This window comes from Misgurnus anguillicaudatus, chromosome 15, assembly GCF_027580225.2.
Source record: "Misgurnus anguillicaudatus chromosome 15, ASM2758022v2, whole genome shotgun sequence".
Taxonomy (NCBI): Eukaryota; Metazoa; Chordata; class Actinopteri; order Cypriniformes; family Cobitidae; genus Misgurnus; species Misgurnus anguillicaudatus.
The window spans coordinates 23,622,920-23,642,175 of NC_073351.2; the positions used below are offsets into that span (position 1 = coordinate 23,622,920).

General features: G+C 39.3%; 1 protein-coding gene across 2 annotated transcripts in view; it reads left to right on the top strand.

Annotated features, from left to right (window-relative positions):
• Window positions 1-19,256, top strand: part of megf11 (multiple EGF-like-domains 11) — a 155,222-nt gene that overhangs the window by 86,384 nt on the left and 49,582 nt on the right. For both annotated transcript variants that reach the window (XM_055174098.2, XM_055174099.2), the window contains exons 7-11: window positions 6,809-7,055; window positions 8,341-8,461; window positions 9,817-9,953; window positions 12,192-12,404; window positions 12,982-13,156. In XM_055174098.2, the coding sequence (XP_055030073.2) occupies window positions 6,809-7,055; window positions 8,341-8,461; window positions 9,817-9,953; window positions 12,192-12,404; window positions 12,982-13,156 (893 nt within the window). The remainder of the gene's footprint in view (window positions 1-6,808; window positions 7,056-8,340; window positions 8,462-9,816; window positions 9,954-12,191; window positions 12,405-12,981; window positions 13,157-19,256) is intronic.

The window sequence follows — 19,256 nt, forward strand, 5'->3', positions numbered from 1 at the left end:
TTCACTAATTTCTCTTTGTTAAGAATCTTTCATCACAGCATACTGTAATGAGATCCCTATTCATCATATAACATTTACATTTATGCATTTGGAAGATACTTTTATCCAAAGGTTCTTGCAGTGCATTTTATCAGTATGTATGTTGCCTGGGATTCGAACCCATAAACTCCTAAATACCCAAATGTAATGTAAACCACTGAAGCATCATGCCAACTTACATTTTATTTGCCAAGTGCATTTTAAATGCAATTTTAAAGGCTAACAATTAGGTTAAAGGCATTTGCGTGTCTAAATGTAGTTCAAGTCATCTGTAACATGTCATGTACTATATATATACACATAGGAACACCATACTAATACTGTGTTTTGGACCCCTTTTCACTTTCAGAACTGCCTTAATTCTACATGGCATTGATTCAACAAGGTGCTGAAAGCATTCTTTAGAAATGTTGGCCCATATTGATAGGATAGCATCTTGCAGTTGATGGAGATCTGTAGGATGCACATCCAAGGCAGGAAGCTCCCGTTCCACCACATCCCAAAGACGCTCTATTGGGTTGAGAAACGGTGACTGTGGGGGCCATTTTAGTACAGTGAACTCATTGTCATGTTCAAGAAACCAATTTGAAATGATTCGAGCTTTGTGACATGGTGCATTATCCTGCTGGAAGTAGTCATCAGAGGATGGGTACATGGTGGGTATAAAGGGATGGACATGGTCAGAAGCAATGCTCAGGTAGGCCGTGGCCCAACTGGCACTAAGGGGCCTAAAGTGTGCCAAGAAAACATCCCCCACACCATTACACCACCACCACCAGCCTACACAATGGTAACAAGGCACGATGGATCCATGTTCTCATTCTGTTTACGGAGATGAGTGGTACCTGGTGGGGTCTTCTGCTGTTGTAGCCCAGCCGCCTCAAGGTTGTGCGTGTTGTGGCTTCACAAATGCTTTGCTGCATACCTCGGTTGTAACGAGTGGTTATTTCAGTAAAAGTTGCTCTTCTATCAGCTTGAATCAGTCAGCCCATTCTCCTCTGACCTATGAAAATCCCAGTAACTGAGCAGATTGTGGAAAAACTCAGACCGGCCCGTCTGGCACCAACATCCATGCCACGCCCAAATAGCTTAAATCACCTTTCTTTCCCATTCTGACATTCAGTTTGGAGTTCAGGAGATTGTCTTGATCAGGACCACACCCCTAAACGCATTGAAGCAACTGCCATGTGATTGGTTGATTAGATAATTGCATAATGAGAAATTGAACAGACACATTTCTCTATACGTGTGCGTACAAGTGTGCGTGCATAGATGCATGGATGGATGGATGGATGATGGATGGATGAATAGATAGATACCTCTAGTACCACTAGACTATCCTGTCTTACACTCAAAAACTACTAAGCATGTAAAAAGTGTTTACTTACGTCGCCTACAGCCCTGAAGTGAGCCAGAACTGTCACTATAGTGGCCCCAGTAAGAGGTGCATGATGCCCCTGCTGTGCACTGAAAAAGACACTTAACTGGCACGACACAAGCTCTAACTATTATCGGAGCACAGAGACAGTCCTGAGTCACGTAATGCACCGCGCTGTGACATTGACTCGCGGTAATTAAGACACTCCGTCATGTAAGGGAAACTCCCATCCTGTATTCATCACGGCTGAACAGAGATGAACTGCAACAGAAGGGTTCAGCTGTCAAGGTTTGGGATCTTCATTTATCCGAGAGTGTAATTGTCTGGATGCTATTCCTTCAGTCATTAACCACAAACCCTAAAACTCTGCTACGAGAGGTTGACTGGAGTTTGTCCCTCCATCTCTGCGGCTGTAATTAAAGGAGTGGTATGGGTCGGAACCGTGTGCAAGGAAGTAGTAATTGGCCGTTGAGGCATCGCTGTGATAGAGACAATGCTGTAGGCTGACTTTTGTAGTTATACTGACTCACAAAGCTGGGACGCTGCCTGTGAAAACCCAGCTAAAGTCATTTTTTGTGATTTAAAGGGGCCATGGCACAAGACTTTTTTTTAAGATGTCAAATAAATCTTTGGTGTCCCCAGAGCACATATGTGAAGTTTTAGCTCAAAATTCCATATAAATTATTTATTATAGCATGTTAAATTTGCCACTTTGGAGGTGTGTGCAAAAATGTGCCGTTTTAGGTGTGTCCTTTAAAATGCAAATGAGCTGATGAAATTCAAACACTGATCACAATGATAGTGGTTTGTTGCAATTAAAACTCAATTGTGCTTTTCTCTGCACTTAATGGCAGTGCTGTGATTGGATAGTGCAGATTAAGGGGTTGTATTATTATAATTATAGCTCCTTATGACATCAGAAGGAGAGACGAATTTCAACTACCTATTTTTTCTTGTGCTTGTAGATTATGGTTTACCAAAACTAAGTTAATGGGTTGATCTTTTTCACTTTTTCTAGGTTGATAGAAGCACTGGGTGTCACGACTGGGATGCAGGAGTGAGGAAGTTAGGACGCAAGTGCAGAGTTCACAATGAAATAAATAACATTTATTAACAGAACGAGAATAAAACAACGGGCAGGTAACACAGGAACATCCAATAGAAGAAACAGGAACAGACATGAAAGTAGTGACAATGACAATGATCCAGCAGTGAGCAAACAGAAGACAGAGGTATATATACACACAGACTAAATGACAAACAGGTGTGATGAGGCAGGTAATTAATCAATGAATGTCCAGGTGATAACAATCGGAACGGAGACAAGACATGACACGGATTAACCATGACACTGGGGACCCAATCATAGCACTTAAACATGGAAAAAGCCAAATTTTCATGCCAGGGCCCCTTTAATGTTTTCTATATAAAACCATCCTACATCATTCAGTGAAAATATAACTTTGATATCTTTAATATTCACTGAGTAAGGTCAAAGATTAAAACCAAACTTTGATTCTCCTTATCTCAAAATTAGATTTTAAGACTTAAACCTGGATTTCACATATTTAAATGGCTGTAGTCCATCTATTGGATGATGAATAGGACAACTCATTGTAACTCAAGTTTAGCTTTAAAATCTCCTGGTTAAACTTTAAAACAAAAACTAAATAGACAGTATAAGCAATGCTTGCATTTATTCCACATGAGAGATTTATTTTTGTCTTCTACAATTTAGAGTCAAGAAACCTCATTAATTAGCCTTCTACAATGTTGGTTTATTTAGTTGAGCACACAGCTCTAGGCAGAACATAACACCGAAATATATTTCTTGTCAGCATTAATAATTTTGAATCCACCCTGCAGCAGAAATACTTTTTAGGACAGTCTGCTACAGACTTGCCATGCTTGTGGGAGAACTTCAAGAAGAGCATTACATTACAAATTTCTCAACCTCGGTTCTCGCAGGAATGTGCACGGAGCTAATCTGAGATTTTTTTCCAACCATCTGATCAAATCAGATTTTCGTCTTATCACAGTACAGTACACAAACTCACGCTCACAGTCTTGAAGTGCAAGCTTGATGTGAAGGAGAGCGTAGGTTATCTCCCAATACTCTCTCTTGATTAGCCTGTTAGTACAACGCTGAGTGCTTTTAATAAGGGTTGCGTTGCAGGTCGCTCGTTTTGCGTGCGTACAGTCTCTATTCACTCCCCTCGCAGGGAGCCTTATACAGTCCCCATCTTCTCTTCACTGATTGAACTCATCCTTATGGAGCTTTCCTTATTTTAAACACAGAGAAATCGAAAGAAGACTCGGTGTGTTTTACAGCTTTGCCAGTGGCACCATGAACCCTGACTCTTTAATCGCAACTAAATGCTGTCAGAGGGCCTGCAGTGAGATTCTGGCTGCGGTGAGTCTGACGGGCCGAGAGATAATGGGCTTTATGTGGAAATGCGCTGAGACGTCTCAATGTGGGGGGAAAAGAGGCTTTGAGTTTTCAATAGCAACATTTGGAGCTTCTGAGACCCAGAGAAAAAGATTTCTGCAAATTAAGCTCTGTCTAGATTTTTATTTGTCCTCCTCCGCGATGATTTAGAATGGCTGCAGATGACGAGGCCGAGCGGACTCCGTGCCAAAGCGGAGTGGATTTGCCGCATTGAATGGGAGGCAAACTGTTTGCGGCTCAGTATGAGGTTTGCGAAAGTAAGGCGCTCGCTTTGGGGCTGATGGGGAGTTGACGAGGTCCGGGGGCCGGCGGGCGAGGCAAACGGTGGATGTGTTGTGTTTTTAACCTCTTTCTCCCATCAGCGTAGGAGAGCAGAGAGGAGCGTGATGAGCGCTGATTGGCTGCTAACGGCGCAGGCGATGAGCTGCTCATCTTACTTCACTGACCTCCCGTAGATTTCCTGCCTTTTATGTGTTCTGGTCAATTGTATGACGCGAGGGCTCAACCGGCAGAAGAACTCATCTGTGGCAGATTTACTCAAATCAATAGCATGCCTCCTGCCCTCTTCGAGGAGCTTAATGCGCCCGCATCACACCTCTTGGGAAAGACTCGCCACGTTGCCAGAATGTTCCGTGACCCCCCTCTGCGCCAAGATGTCTTCTCAAAGTGCTGATCATCCACAGCGTGTTTGTCTGCTCTGTACGCCGGATGCTGCTGTCTCAGTGCAAACAGTTCTCATTAGGTCCTTATCTAGTTTTAAATCAGCCTGCTGAGTTCAGCCAAGTGCACCAAGTATACTGGAGCTTATGTTTAAAGATCATATATATGTCTGTGAAATCCAGGGTAAAGTCTCGTAATGTAAATATGAGATTTCAGACACTGATTTCAGACACTGATTTCACAGAATCTTTGACATGCTCTTACTCAGTAACTATTTTTAAAAATCAACGTCACAGAATGTTCTTTACATTATGTATGATGATTTTATGTAGAAAACAGTATATCACAAAAAAATTACCTTACATCCTGAAATCAATGAGAATGCATTCAATATTTACTTACATGCATTAATTAACTATTTTATCATTTAGCTGATAGTTATATTTAACACAGTATAATAAACTTATTATTGGGACCTATATTATAGCTCACCCAAGAATGAAAATTCTCTCATCATTTACTCATCCTTATGCCATTCCAGGTGTATATGCCTGAACACAAACTTAACCTTTGCAATATGTTTAGCTTATGTCATGCGAGATGCATTGTGAACTTGACTCTCATCCTCAAATCGGGTAGCGGACCATTCAATTACATTCCAAAGCCAGCATATTTTTTAAATACTAATTTGTGTTTAGCTGAAGAAAGTCATATATATTTGCAATGACATGTTAGAAAGTACATGCAAAGTCCCTTTAGGGAAGTCGTGCCATTAGGTGGCCATGTTGGCAATGCCTCTATGCAGTTATTTCAGTCATGTAAGACTAAAGTCCTACTTGAATGGGAAAAGGCAATTATCTATTAAATCTAACATCTTTCTGACCAACAATTAAACATGACATCAACTGTACCATAACTTTTGTTTCTTTATCTCAAATTGAACCTAACACCCACTGTGCATACGCACAGGTTGGCAAGCGCTGTATTGATTCTGTATAGAGCCCCTCCCCCAGATAATCATTAAGCTTTATCGATTGATGATTGGTTATTTAAATTGGAAGGCCATATTGAGTGTTACATTGTCCCCTATTTATAGTAATAGGAGGACGCAATCATGTTATATCCAATATATTTGGTAAATAAGATTTTTTGATTTAACTATTTGAAGAGTTCAGATGCAATACGCTGTAAGTGCGTCTGACATGTTTTCTTGTCAATAAGCATTTTTTTATCAGGCTCTCATGTTGAGGTTCAGTAATTTCAGTTAAGTGGCAATAAAAAGGTCGTAAAGTGTCACTTTAGTCGTTTCATTGGTATTTAAGTAATGTGTCTGTATTTTGCTGCAAAACCCTCTAAGTGCATGCAAGCTTTTTGGCAAAACCTCCACTTTAAAAAATATACTTTATGGACAAGACAGTAAAGAGTGCAAAATCACTAAAGATGCAACTAGAAACATTGCAAATGATGAAAGTCAGATTTTTAAAATGATAAAACTGAACCACACATTAGGGGGCGCTGTGTTTCGTGTCACTGCCACATTCAAGATGTATTAATCGTAGGTCCAAGTACTCACAGGGAACCTAAGTTTGAATGTGAAACATGATAGTTTCACAAGCCTTTGTTTATCCAATAATCTTTCATGCACTTAGAGGACTTTGCTAAAAAATTGTTGTGGTGTTTAGCGAATTTTGCAAAGAAAGTTATTTGTGAATTTCGAAGCAAAGATATTTGATGAATATAAAATACATTCTCATTTTTGACGGAGGCAACATTTAGCGGTTTTTGCATCTGCTGCGGGAATGTTCAGTTGAAATCTTTTCTCAAGAGTAATTTAGTTTTGATGGTTAATAATCTCAATGTCTGGGGTGGTTACAGCTCTATTTATACTACCCAATATTGCAAGAAGGACTGGCAGACTTTTATAGCATCTCTGGACCACTTTAGTCGTTTTCATTTTCTTTTAGTGTGGTATTAGCTCATTGATAATTTAGTGAGAACGTATAAGGGAATGTAAATAATCTATGCTTGAGCTAATCCCCACTCTGAGTAGGATTCACTTGTATTGACAAAACACTGTGCAAAGCCATAAACTTTCTCATATGCTCAGCAATAAAAATCTATGACTTTACAAATCTTGTGACTTGCCAATTTCAGGATTACAGGTCACTGGTCTATAACTTATTGCTCAAAATGCATTACAAGTTAAGCTTTAGCTATGGTAACAGTACAGCTTGTTTGTGCCTGCTGTATAAAGCCCTCCTTTCTTTTCCTCTGTGTATCAGGTTGTGAAAGTGGCCACTGGGGGCCACACTGCAGCAATCGCTGTCAGTGTAAGAATGGAGCCCTGTGTAACCCCATCACAGGGGCCTGTGTCTGCACAGACGGCTATCAAGGTTGGCGATGCGAGGATCAGTGTGAGCCTGGATACTATGGCAAGGTCTGTCAGCTGCAATGTCAATGCCTCAACGGTGCCACCTGCCACCATGAGACTGGAGAATGCATATGTGCACCAGGCTATATGGGCCCCATGTGAGTACCAGAGATAAAGCAGTCTGCACACCAGACAAAATATTTATAAGTATATGTGGCACCCTGATGAAGTTAAAGGGACACTCCACTTTTTTTTGAAAATATGCTCATTTTCCAGCTCCCTTAGAGTTAAACATTTGTACCTGATTTGTACCTTTTTGGAATCCATTCAGCTGATCTCCTGGCGCTAGCACTTTTAGCATAGCTTAGCATAATCCATTGAATTTGATTAGACCATTAGCATCATGCTAAAAATAACAAAAGAGTTTGGATATTTTTCCTATTTAAAACTTGACTCTTCTGTAGTTACACCGTGTACTAAGACTGACAGAAAATTAAAAGTTGTGATTTTCTAGGCAGATAAGACTAGGAACTATACTCTCATTCTGGCATAATAATCAAGGACTTTGCTGCTTTAACATAGCTGCAGGAGGCGCAATGATATTACGCAGCAGCCAAAAATAGTCCCCTCAGTAACTTTCAATGGCAGGGGACTATTTTCGGGCAGTGCGTAATATCACTACGCCTGCTGCAGCCATGTTACAGCAGCAAAGTCCTTATTACGCTAGAATGAGAGTATAGTCTTAGCCATATCTGCTTAGAAAATCGCAACTTTTAATTTTCTGTGAGTTTCCGTACACGGTGTAACTACAGAAGAGTCAAGTTTTAAATAGGAAAAATATCCAAACTCTTTGGCTATTTTTAGCGCAGTGCTAATGGTCTAAACAGATTCAATGGATTGTGCTAAGCTATGCTAAAAGTGCTAGCGCCAGACCTGGAGATCAGCTGAATGGATTCCAAAACGGTAAAAAACAAATGTTTAACTTAAGGGGAGCTGGTAAATGAGTATATTTTCAAAAAAAAGTGGAGTTTCCCTTTAAATTTGGGCCATTTGTTGCTATTTAAAGAAAATTGTAAAAATAGTAACTGCACCAAAACTACAACCCATCATTTTAGCCACCACAAACTATACTTGATGTAAAATAGAATAGAGACAATAAGCGTTTGTATCATTTAAACTGCTGTTGTGACAACTTACCCCCGTGTGAAAACAAACCCCAGCCCCGAGTTTAATTATCCACATAAATGCTTATTCTTTGTCTACATTTATTGTTAGCATTGGTTGGAAACACTGTGAAGTGCTTGTGAGGGTACTTTAAAAGAAATATGGTTAGGTTTTTTTGTAAGTTTTTGTTCTTAAGTCTTTGAACTTTCTTGTGTTTTATGTTGCAATCCTTCGCAACGACTGTCTGAGTTTCATGTTTCGGCTCTTGTGGTTTGCTAGCTGTGGAGAGCGCTGTCCCTCTGGAAGTCACGGGCCTCAGTGCGAGCAGCGCTGCCCCTGTCAGAACGGAGGAACCTGCCATCACATCACAGGCGAATGTTCCTGCCCTGCTGGATGGACGGTATGAAACTATTCACAAGGGGTCAAAACGAGTAAAATCAGGGAGAGAGTGACGATTAAAGAAAGAAGAGATGGAGGAGAATAGGGATGAGAAGACAGATGACATGAAGCGAGAGAACAGAAACTGAAGGAGAGAAAGAGGGCGAAGCTTTGAAATGATAGAAGAGGTGAATCAGAGTTAAAATGAAGGATGGAGAAAACAGAGTAATTAGACGGTGAAGAGGTGCATTAAGTGAATGAAGGAAAGGAGAAAGAGTTTGACAGGTAAATGAAGAGTGGTGAAGGTGAATCTGAATACAGTACATTGACACACTGTTAGACAAATTAGTCAAAATACGTACCCCAAAAAGTCCTAATACACTACCATTAGGTACAGATATGTATACATTTGGTACCAATATGTACCTCTGAGGTACTAATATGAACTCTATAGGTACAAATGTGTACTGTACTTTTTTTACAGACCCAATGACAGACAGGGTAACTTTTTCTGATAGTGTAAGAGGGTAAGAAATTGCAGCGATGTGCAAAGTTCCTTACACAGCAGCTGAAGTTATTAATTTGAAGCCAATTGTGTGAAGTTTGCTGAGACTTGTTATGGCTTTCTTTGCGTCATCTTGAAATACAAACATTAAATGTGCTATAGTCCAAAGTTTGCAAAGTTCAATTCCCAGTCCACTCACACCATCTAAGCATAACCAAGTTATTTATACATTTTCATGGATGTCAGAACATTATGTTGTATGCCCAGTCCTGTACGTGTTAATACCTATTAGGTTTTCAGCAAGATGGTTCGGCAAGTTTGATAAACGACATTGTCACAGTCTTTAATTTAGTAAAAATAGTCTGTTTATTTTTAAGGGTCAGACATGGTATAACACTTGTGATTTTGTTTAAAATTACCCCTTTTGCACACATTATTAAAGCATTTTTAGGCATACAATAGAGTAGACCTTGTTAAATTAATCAAAAACAAGTTTTATACAATAATATTTAGCGGGCCTTTTCTGGGTTTGTTGCCTGGAGGCGAAGCTGTGTTTAAAACTGTTAAGAATGAAGTTTACTCATTAATAAATGTAAATCGTATTTTTATATGTGTGAAAAATGAGGGCAGTTCACCAGAATAACCTAAAACTGATTTATATTGTTCTTCTTTTATAGTTATGTCTAATTAACCATTATTAACCATTTAATTTCCATATGCACCACATGCTATTAAAGAAATTGTGTTTCTTACCCTGAGGCAACAAAATGCAATAGAGGGTTACATTTGGCTACTAAAATGCAGATGGCTCTGTCACTTCTGCTCAGTGTTGTTTTGTCATTAATGAGCTGATTTATCCTCTTGCACAACAGGGGTCTGTGTGTGCCCAGCCATGCCCGTTTGGCAAATATGGAATCAACTGCAGTAAGGAATGTTCCTGTCGAAATGGAGGACTTTGTGACCACATTACAGGACAGTGCCAGTGTATGGCAGGCTACAGCGGCCACAGGTAACACATGTGCATTGGGGCTAAGCACAGTCATGAGTGATCATTTTAAGTATCGGCTTTGTCTTAAATATTTCTACTAAAATTCACTGTAAAGTTTCCAGTCCGTCTATCTGCAAAAACAAGTTATTTAGAGATTTTTTGTCAGAACCAAATTACCATACATATCTTTATGGAGCCATGCAGCCAAAAATTGATCTTTTAAAGGGACATTCCACTTTTTTTGAAAATATGCTCATTTTCCAGCTCTGGCACAATCCATTGAATCTGATTAGACCTTTAGCATCACGTTTAAAAATAACCAAAGAGTTTCAATATTTTTCCTATTTAAAACTTGACTCTTTTGTAGTTACATCGTGTACTAAGACAGATGGAAAATTAAAAGTTGCGATATTCTAGGCAGATATGGCTAGGAACTATACTCTCAGACTGGCGTAATAATCAGTGACTTTGCTGATGTAACATGGCTGCAGCAGGCGTAGTGATATTACACACTGCCCGAAAATAGTCCCCTGCTATTGAAAGTAACCAAGTGGACTATTTCCGGGAAGTGCGTAATATGCAACCATGTTACAGCAGCAAAGTTCTTGTTATTACACCCAAATGAGAGTATAGTTCCTAGCCGTGTCTGCCTGGAAAATTGCAGCTTTTAATTTTCCGTCTGTCTTAGTGCACGATGTGGCTACAGAGGTGTCAGGTTTTAAACAGGAAAAATGTTGAGGCTCTTTGGTTGTTTTTTGGCGTGATGCTGATGGTCTGATCAGATTCAATGGATTGTGCTAAGCTATGCTAAAAGTGCTAGCGCCAGACCTGGAGATCTGTTGAATGGATTCCAAAACGATAAAATCAAATGTTTAACTCTAGGGGAGCTGGATGATGAGCATATTTTCAAGAGAAAGGTGGAATGTCCCTTTAATACACTGTCAAAAAATGGTTCCTAGCTGTCACTGGGGTGGTACCCTTTCAGAAAGTACACCTAAAGATTTCATATTAGTACCTCAGAGGTACATATTAGTACCAAATCTATAAACATCTGTACATAAATTGTACATATTAGGAACTTTGTCTTTGCTAGAGTGGCAGCAACAATTTTTCGACTATTTTTTCTGACATCGTGTAGCACCTATATGAGGACATTTTAAATGAAATAATTTTTAAGTTGACTTTGGTATCTAAAGCAAATCTGAGGATGGTACTGTATGAGGTATTGAGCTGAAACTCCTGAAACTTTAGTGAAGACACATTTAAGATTAATGGGACCTATAGGCATTTCTGTTTATTAAATACCTAGGTCCCATTTGAAGAGTCATCAAACTCTCCTTACGCTTTAAAGAAAAGCACACACACATAAAGTGCAGTATGTTAATAAAGACAGTAAATTTGGCTAATGAATAATTGATGAATTATTTTTTTTTACTGCTGTGTTTACATTCCTTGTGTCCACTGATCCCACTGAAAGCTGCGCACTGGTCCGTTAAGTTTCTTCCCATTAATTACCAGTAATGGAGTTTTATTAGGATCCGATTGAAATTGCTGGGCGTCTTTATATCCCTGTGTCTTCTGCAGTAGCTTAGGGTTTATTAGCGCACTAAAGTGATTGTCCGCAGAATGAAAACACTTCTAAGACAGGCACTTCTTATCCGCTAATATTTAACAAAATTGCCCTCATTCATTTGGTCCGTGACAGGTGAATTAGCCCTGCAGGAATAATCTCAGATTGCGTTTGCAAGCACCCCCATCCCCACCCCGCCCCGTGGTCCTTCTCACACTTGCTTCCCTAATACAAACGACGCCGGTGTAATTTCAACATGAAACATACCTAGTCCGTTTTATAATTTAATTGAGCTATTTATCTGTCTCCTAATGGCTTCTTTGGACACTCGAGATTGATGGTCTGCCACGATTGTATATTGAAGTTCTTGTGGAAGTCGTTGGTCCTTAAGTCACTTTGCTATTCAACAGAGAGAATGGACCTGGGTCTAATTGTATTCACTGTAATTAATGGTTGCGGCCTCACTTTGTTGGAACCCCAGAGGTAAAGTCAGGGGCCTGATGAACCAAAAAAAGATAGCCGGAGCGTTGACCCTTGATCCTTATAGTAGAATATCCCTGTAGTCTCTGGCCATGTAAATCCAATTTTTCTTTCTGAACCACTTTGAGCGAAAAACAATCTATGCACCATACATCCAAACATTGTGTTATAAGGGTGCAAAGGTCCTAATATGCCTAAATCGTTCCCAGGTGTCAGGAGGAGTGTCCGGTCGGGACTTACGGCCCCCAGTGTGCCCTCTACTGCGACTGTCAAAATGGGGCCAAATGTTACCACATCAACGGGGCATGTTTGTGTGATACGGGATTTAAAGGACCTCACTGCCAGGACAGGTTCTGTCCACCAGGACTCTACGGTCTTATCTGTGACAGATACTGCCCCTGTAATGCCACCAACACGCTCAGGTGAGCAAGCACAATGACATGCTGACAAACTGTATCAGATTGCTAACTATAGAATTGATAGGTAATGATGCACTAAATCATAATCACAGTTAATTTATGTGATCAGGATATGTTTTAAATGTATAGATAGATATATTTGCTTTTGATGCCCCTTCAGGTTAGCTTTAACCAATTAGATATGAACAAACCGCTTCATTTTGCATTAAGCTCTTTAAAGTGTATGTAAGTAAAGAGCATCATCTGACTTCATTTGACTTGTAAGTAAAAATCGGAACACCTTTTAGCTGTAGCACTTGCTCTTTATCGCGACCTGTGCTTCATTTATTATTTCTTGGCTAATGCAATGTTAATGCCTGGTATGGGCAGATTAGGCCCAGCAACACCGGGGCTCATTACTACATGAAGGAGAGAAAGGACACCACATTCATCTGAGTGGAGCTCACAGACACCAAAATGAATAACTTAAAAAGGTTTTAGTCCCCTGATTTGACTCCCTTGTTCTGGAAATCAAATCATTTTTGCCTTATATGCGACATATTTTATTTGCACTTAAAAACTCTCTCTGTTTTTTTCCCAGTTGCCACCCACTGACAGGTGAATGCTCATGTGCTGCAGGATGGTCAGGTCTTTACTGCAATGAGACGTGTCCCCCAAGTTACTATGGTGAAGGATGTAGTGTGCCGTGCCAGTGTGCTAATGGAGCAGACTGCCACAGTCTCACAGGGGCATGTATTTGTGCCCCAGGCTATACCGGAGTCCATGTTTATCATTTATCGTTGTCTACATGCATTAATTCCTGCCATGGTGAAATATTTGACATGAAGTTGACAGCTGAGCATTGACACAGATGCTATGTTTTTCAGTTTTGCAAGCCCATTATCATGACTTGCGTATAAATAGCACACCTTTTGAAAAGTCGTTCAATACATATGCCAAAGTCCAATTTTGCGTGCATATAATACGCCAGTCCTTTCCCTTCACTTAATTCCACGCATCTTTTTGTGTCATTTTATGTATTGGTTTCTCAACTTTTTTCTATTTTTTACCATTGTTGCTTGTGGTTGGGGTTAAAACATCTTTCTGTTACATAAAATGACATCCTAAACCAAACACTAATTCTAACCCCAACTTCAAGCGACCATGGTTTAAAAAAAAGAAAAAAAATGGAAACCTATACATTAAATTACATCCTATAAACCAAATCCCAAATCTCATTCCCTCACTGTAACAAATGATGTGTTAATTTTTTACACATTGTGTGTGTCATGCCATTTAACGCATGTTAAAATAAGTGAAAGGGACAACACAAGTTGTGTTAAAAACAGTGATGGGAGTAACAAGTTACAAAGTAGTTCCGTTACTGTTATTCCACCTCTTTTAGCGGTAACAAGCATGTAACAAAGTATTTTTTAAATCAAGTAACGCAGTTACAATTACTGAAATTTAAATGATTTGGTTACTCGTTGGTTAATTGTAATTGCGTTACTTGATTTAAAAAAAATGCTTTGTAACATGCCCATTACCGCTAAAAGTAGTGGAATTACAGTAACAGAATTACTTTGTAACGCGTTCCTCCCATCACTGTTTTTAACACAACTTGTGTTGTCCCTTTCATTTATTTTAACATGAAATAACGCGTTAAATGGCATGACACACGCAATGTGCGCAAAGTGCTCCAGAAAAACGCGATTAAGCGACGGCATGATTCAATGCATAATCAGCCAAAGTCCGCATATTTATGCGAGGCCGCATTTTTTCAAATATGCCGCACTTTCGCTGCATACCTTACAGATTTCTGAGCGCAAAATATACAGGGCTTGCATGATTTCATAATCCCTGCATTTTCGTAGCAAAAAGATACATATATTTTAGCTGAAAGTAAAAAATGTTGCATTTACTTCACACAAGCGCAGCTATGTCCCCTGTTGCCATGGAAACGCTATGAAGTGACGTAATTACGCGACTAAGCAAGTCCCCGCAGCTTTTGCAAGTTCCCGCAATTTTTGCAAGATCCCACAATTTCATTGCATAAAATTGCAGTTCCTGAACCCATTAGAACAAAAAAATAAAGTTCCCGAACCGGTTAATAACGTTTCATGTCAGCTGTGGGATATACAAATAAGTATGCTAATCATTAGGACATTAAACTTAAATTATTATTCTACATATTGTATGTTAATTGAGGTTACTGTCTCTTTAAGATAAGCACGGACCTGGTTTGCCACTAATGTATACATACACTTAAAGGTGCAGTGTGTAATTTTTTGAAAGATCTCTTGACAGAAATGCAAAATGATATACAAAACTATACTATCAGGGGTGTATAAAGAACTTTCATAATGAACTGTTATGTTTTTATTACCTTAGAATGAGACGTTTTTATCTACATACACAGAGGGTCCCCTTACATGGAAGTCGCCATTTTGTGCCGCCATGTTTCTACAGAAGCCCTTAACAGACAAACTTTTTTTACTTAATTGTTTCGGACGATTACATGTTTGTCCGGTGGCGGCTAACGTAGCTTCTTTATGTGTTTCAAAAGCGAGGGGTGAGCAGTGGACTGAGCAATTGGTTGCAATGCGCAATCTCACCACTAGATGCCGCAAAAATTTACACAATGCACCTTTAATACATAAACAAATGTTTTTATTAGAAAAAAAATACTGTGGTATTTAGAGATCATTTTGTTTGTATGTGTCCACTCCTGTCAAGAACAGAAAGATTGTTCGCTTGCTTTTTAAAACGCGTCTCTCCGTGTATGCACTTTTGAGTGCACTTAAACGCGTGCACACACACAGGTGGAGGACAAATTCCAAACGGCACTTTGGGAAGCAGATGCAGCATAAACAGTCGCTCCACATAAAGTAAAAATTACGTTGTTTTTCTTTGCTTTATTCGACAAATGTATTTTAATGGACTACAGTACACACAGTAGCGCAAAGACACAGTAGCGCAGAGACACAGTAGCGCAACTCCTCTCTCAAGTTTATACATCAAGAGATATGATCTTTGAAGGGCATAGGGATAATAACGTTTGATTGGAGTTGGACCGCAACTGCATGTGTCTGTGCGTACAGAAAATTGCTCACTTTAGTGCCTTTTTGTGGTTAAATAGTTTAAAATCACTTAAGTTTAACATTTGCAAGCCTTTGAAACATGTGCAAATGATCAACTTTCACCCTATTTAAATTTGCGTATTAATCCGCAAATCGCATGCGAGCCAAACTGTGGGGTGTGATCTGTATGGAACATGGATCAACTGCGATCCGTTACTCCACTAATTAGTATTACAAAAACAAACATCTAGGGATACTTGGTAGATATTCACCATGATTGAGCATTAGAGACTTGGGCTTGAGTAGGCTACTTGCTGCTGGCAAGCTTCTCATTTCTCCGATGAGTCAACGGCGAACGGAAGTGAACTTCACCGAGTCATATTGCACAGAAATCTTGTCAAAGAATGAAAGAAATAACAGTATTTTACCATTATTTTAATAAATAAACGATTCTGTTCCGGAACATATATTTTTTGAAAGTTTCTGGTTTCGTTTCTGTTCCTTGCAAAACATCAAAAGTTTCTGGTTTTCATTTTTGACCCCAAGTGACAATGGTTTAAAAATGAAAAAAAAAGGAGAAACCAATACAGAAAATGACAAAAAAAGATGATTAGTATTAAGTGAACAGGAAGGACTTTAGTATCATATTCCTCACAAAATTTGGACTTTCACTATGTATTGCACTACTTTGTAAAAGGCGTACTATTTATACGCAAGTCATGAGAATGGGTTGGTTTTGCATCTGCCATAAACACCTTTTGGTGATCGAATCACATTTAGGGGCTGTTTACACTTTAAGATGTGTTTTCATCGATCGGATCACAAGTGGACGAGAGAGACACATTACGTTTACACCTGGTATTTAAATCCGTCTCTTTTGTCCACTTTCGACCGCTTCTGTGCTGAATACTATGAGGGGGTGGTCTGTGAGACGGTGGGCGAGTCTCTCTGCTGTCATTCAAACCCGAGCGGGAGTAATTATGAGTTTATATGGACGCAAACTAATATTATGTCGGAGTCCACTGCTTGTTTAGCAAGTAAACATGCTGCACAGTGTTTTGTACATGAGTATGTAGGAGCTTTCTTTGAATTTTCAGCGCAATTGATGAAATAGGATCGCACAACTTTCACACGCTTTCAAAACGAAACTACGGAGATCAGCCGCTTAGTTTTATCAATGAAAGGCTAAAAATAGCGCTGTTCACCGAATGTTCACGCCAGAAGTCAAAAAAGACGTAAAACTTGTGTTTAATACCTCAGATTAGATAAATGGGCGGAGAGAAGGCGGTCGCGTGTGGCTGTTCGAACACATTCAACCACATGTGGGTTCCGCAACTCCAAAGCGATCCGATCGAAAGTGGTTTCAACAACCTCTGGATGTGGTTGAAAGTGGTCGAAAGTGGACAAGCTCAAAACGTTTTGAACACCGTTTACACCTGGCATTAACGTCGTCCACTTGTGATCCGATCGACGAAAACACATGTTAATGCCAAGTGTAAACAGCCTCTTAGATAGTATTTGACCACAATAAAGGTGCAAACACAAAAGATTGTGACTGTGATGATTACGAAATAGGACACGTGTCTGTTACTGCCAAACAGAAATGTGTCTTCAAGCCCAGTTGTGTTCAGATCATCGAATACAGATGCTAAAGGGATAGTACACCAAAAAATGGTTTACACAAAAGAAGATATTTTGATCATAGATGGTAAGCACAAGAAAGAAGTAAGAAGTATTTGTTTTTCCCACTATGGAAGTCAATGAGTATTGTCAACTGTGTGCTTACCATCATTTATTGAAATATCTTCTTTTGTGTTCAACAGAATAAACAACACAGTGGTGAATAAATGATGACATAATTTTAATTTTTGTGTGAACTATCCCTTTAATAGGAATTGTAAACATTGACATAGATACAGTAAGACATATGAACACGGCAAAGTTAATAATAAAATAAGGGTTTATGACAAATGCTTTATGTTTGTGGATTGTAGAGAACGACTGGAAGCACTCTTGAGAGAACATTTTTATTTATTTATTTATTATTTTAAAAGTTTTTGTGTCCTCATACTTAAACAGAGGTGTCAGCAAATACAGTTTATTACTCTGAAAATGATCTCTGTATCTCATACGCACAAACCCACAGATAAACACATAACCTCCTGCAGGGAGAATGGGAACAAGGTGAGATTCATTGATGTCTTAAAATGCTTGTCTTATTACACAGCAGGCTTGAACTTAACACAAAGCCCTTGCCAAGATGCAAGGGCTACAAAATAGCTTATGGTTTCTAGGCAAGATATTATATAACAAAAATATCAATTCGGTTTGCTACCTGGTTGATTGAACCTCTTACAAAATCTACCCGACTCTGTGCCTTTAGATAAAGAAAGATGCTAAAATGAAGTGATGAGAACAGAGCGTGAGAAAGAGAAAATGATCAGAATTTATTTAAAGAGATGTAAGAATAGATAGATGACTTGGTTATGCTTATGCTCCTTGTCATTTAGAAAGGCAAATGTACTTTCTTTTTTATAAAACTAAAGAAAGAAAACAACTGATTCATAAATAACAATGACTGATGTGGTTTCATTGGATGCACACGCGTTGTCACGGTTACGCACCTGAACCGAAGTGAACTTCTGGTCTGTATTTATTTATATATTCGGTCTGGCTAGTGGCTAAACTGATCTCTAAAACAAATAAAAAGACGATGGTGACAAGCTTGAATCACAACTGTGCGGAGAGGTTTGGCAGCCAGGCAAGATTTCATGGACCTGTAGCTTATATTGTATACATTCATTTTACATAGTAACTAAAGTTTACTCAGTGTAACAGTTGATACGTGTTAGATGTAATATATGAATGAAGGTAATTTATTTGTCATTTATATACCTTGTTCCACCTATGTGGAAATCTACCTGAAGTTGCATTAAAGGTGCAGTGTGTTGATTTTATTGGCATCTAATGGCGAGGTTGCAAATTGCACCCCTCCCTTTCAAAGCACATAGAGAAGCTATGGTAGCCGTCACAGGACAAACATGTCATCGTCTGAAACAACGTAGTGACAAACACACTCTGTAGAGCAGTTTGTCAGTTTAGGGCTACTGTAGAAACATAATGGCACAAAATGGCGGCTTTCATGTAAGGGTACCTGCTTTGTATGTAGATAAAAACGTCTCATTCTAAGGTAATATAAACAATGCAGGTCATTTTGCAACGTCTTTCTACACCACTGAAAACACAGTTATCTATATTATATTGCATTGCTGTCAAAAGATCCTTCTAAAATGTACACACTGCACCTTTAAGAAGCCATTTGTTAATGTTGTTGCTGCTGAAATTGTCTATAGCACTAGTTTCAAAATCAGTTCGTCAACACCGAACTCATTTCACCCTATCTGCATTCATTAAAACAGAACAAGTATGCTGATAAAAAACAGCTTGTGCTTCAGGTAAAGATTGTAACACGGTGATGATTATGATAGACACAATACCAGAGGGTCTGGCCAATCCGTCCTTGGCTGTAGCTTTTTTTTGTTCTGTGTTGCTGAGCTTCTATAGAGATTTGAACTGGCAGACGGAAGCACAGACTGTATCTTAATTTTCACCACCTGCTTTTTGAGTTGGGTTGGAAGAGCCTGCTGCCAGATCTATTAAACACTGCTCGAGGAGCTTTACCCAAGCAGCCCGAGTCGCCCGACTTGCAATGGAATTAGGACATGATGCTCCATTTCCCAGCCAACGCTTCAATTCGGGCCAACAGCACAACAAAGGTTAACGATTTGACCGCAGC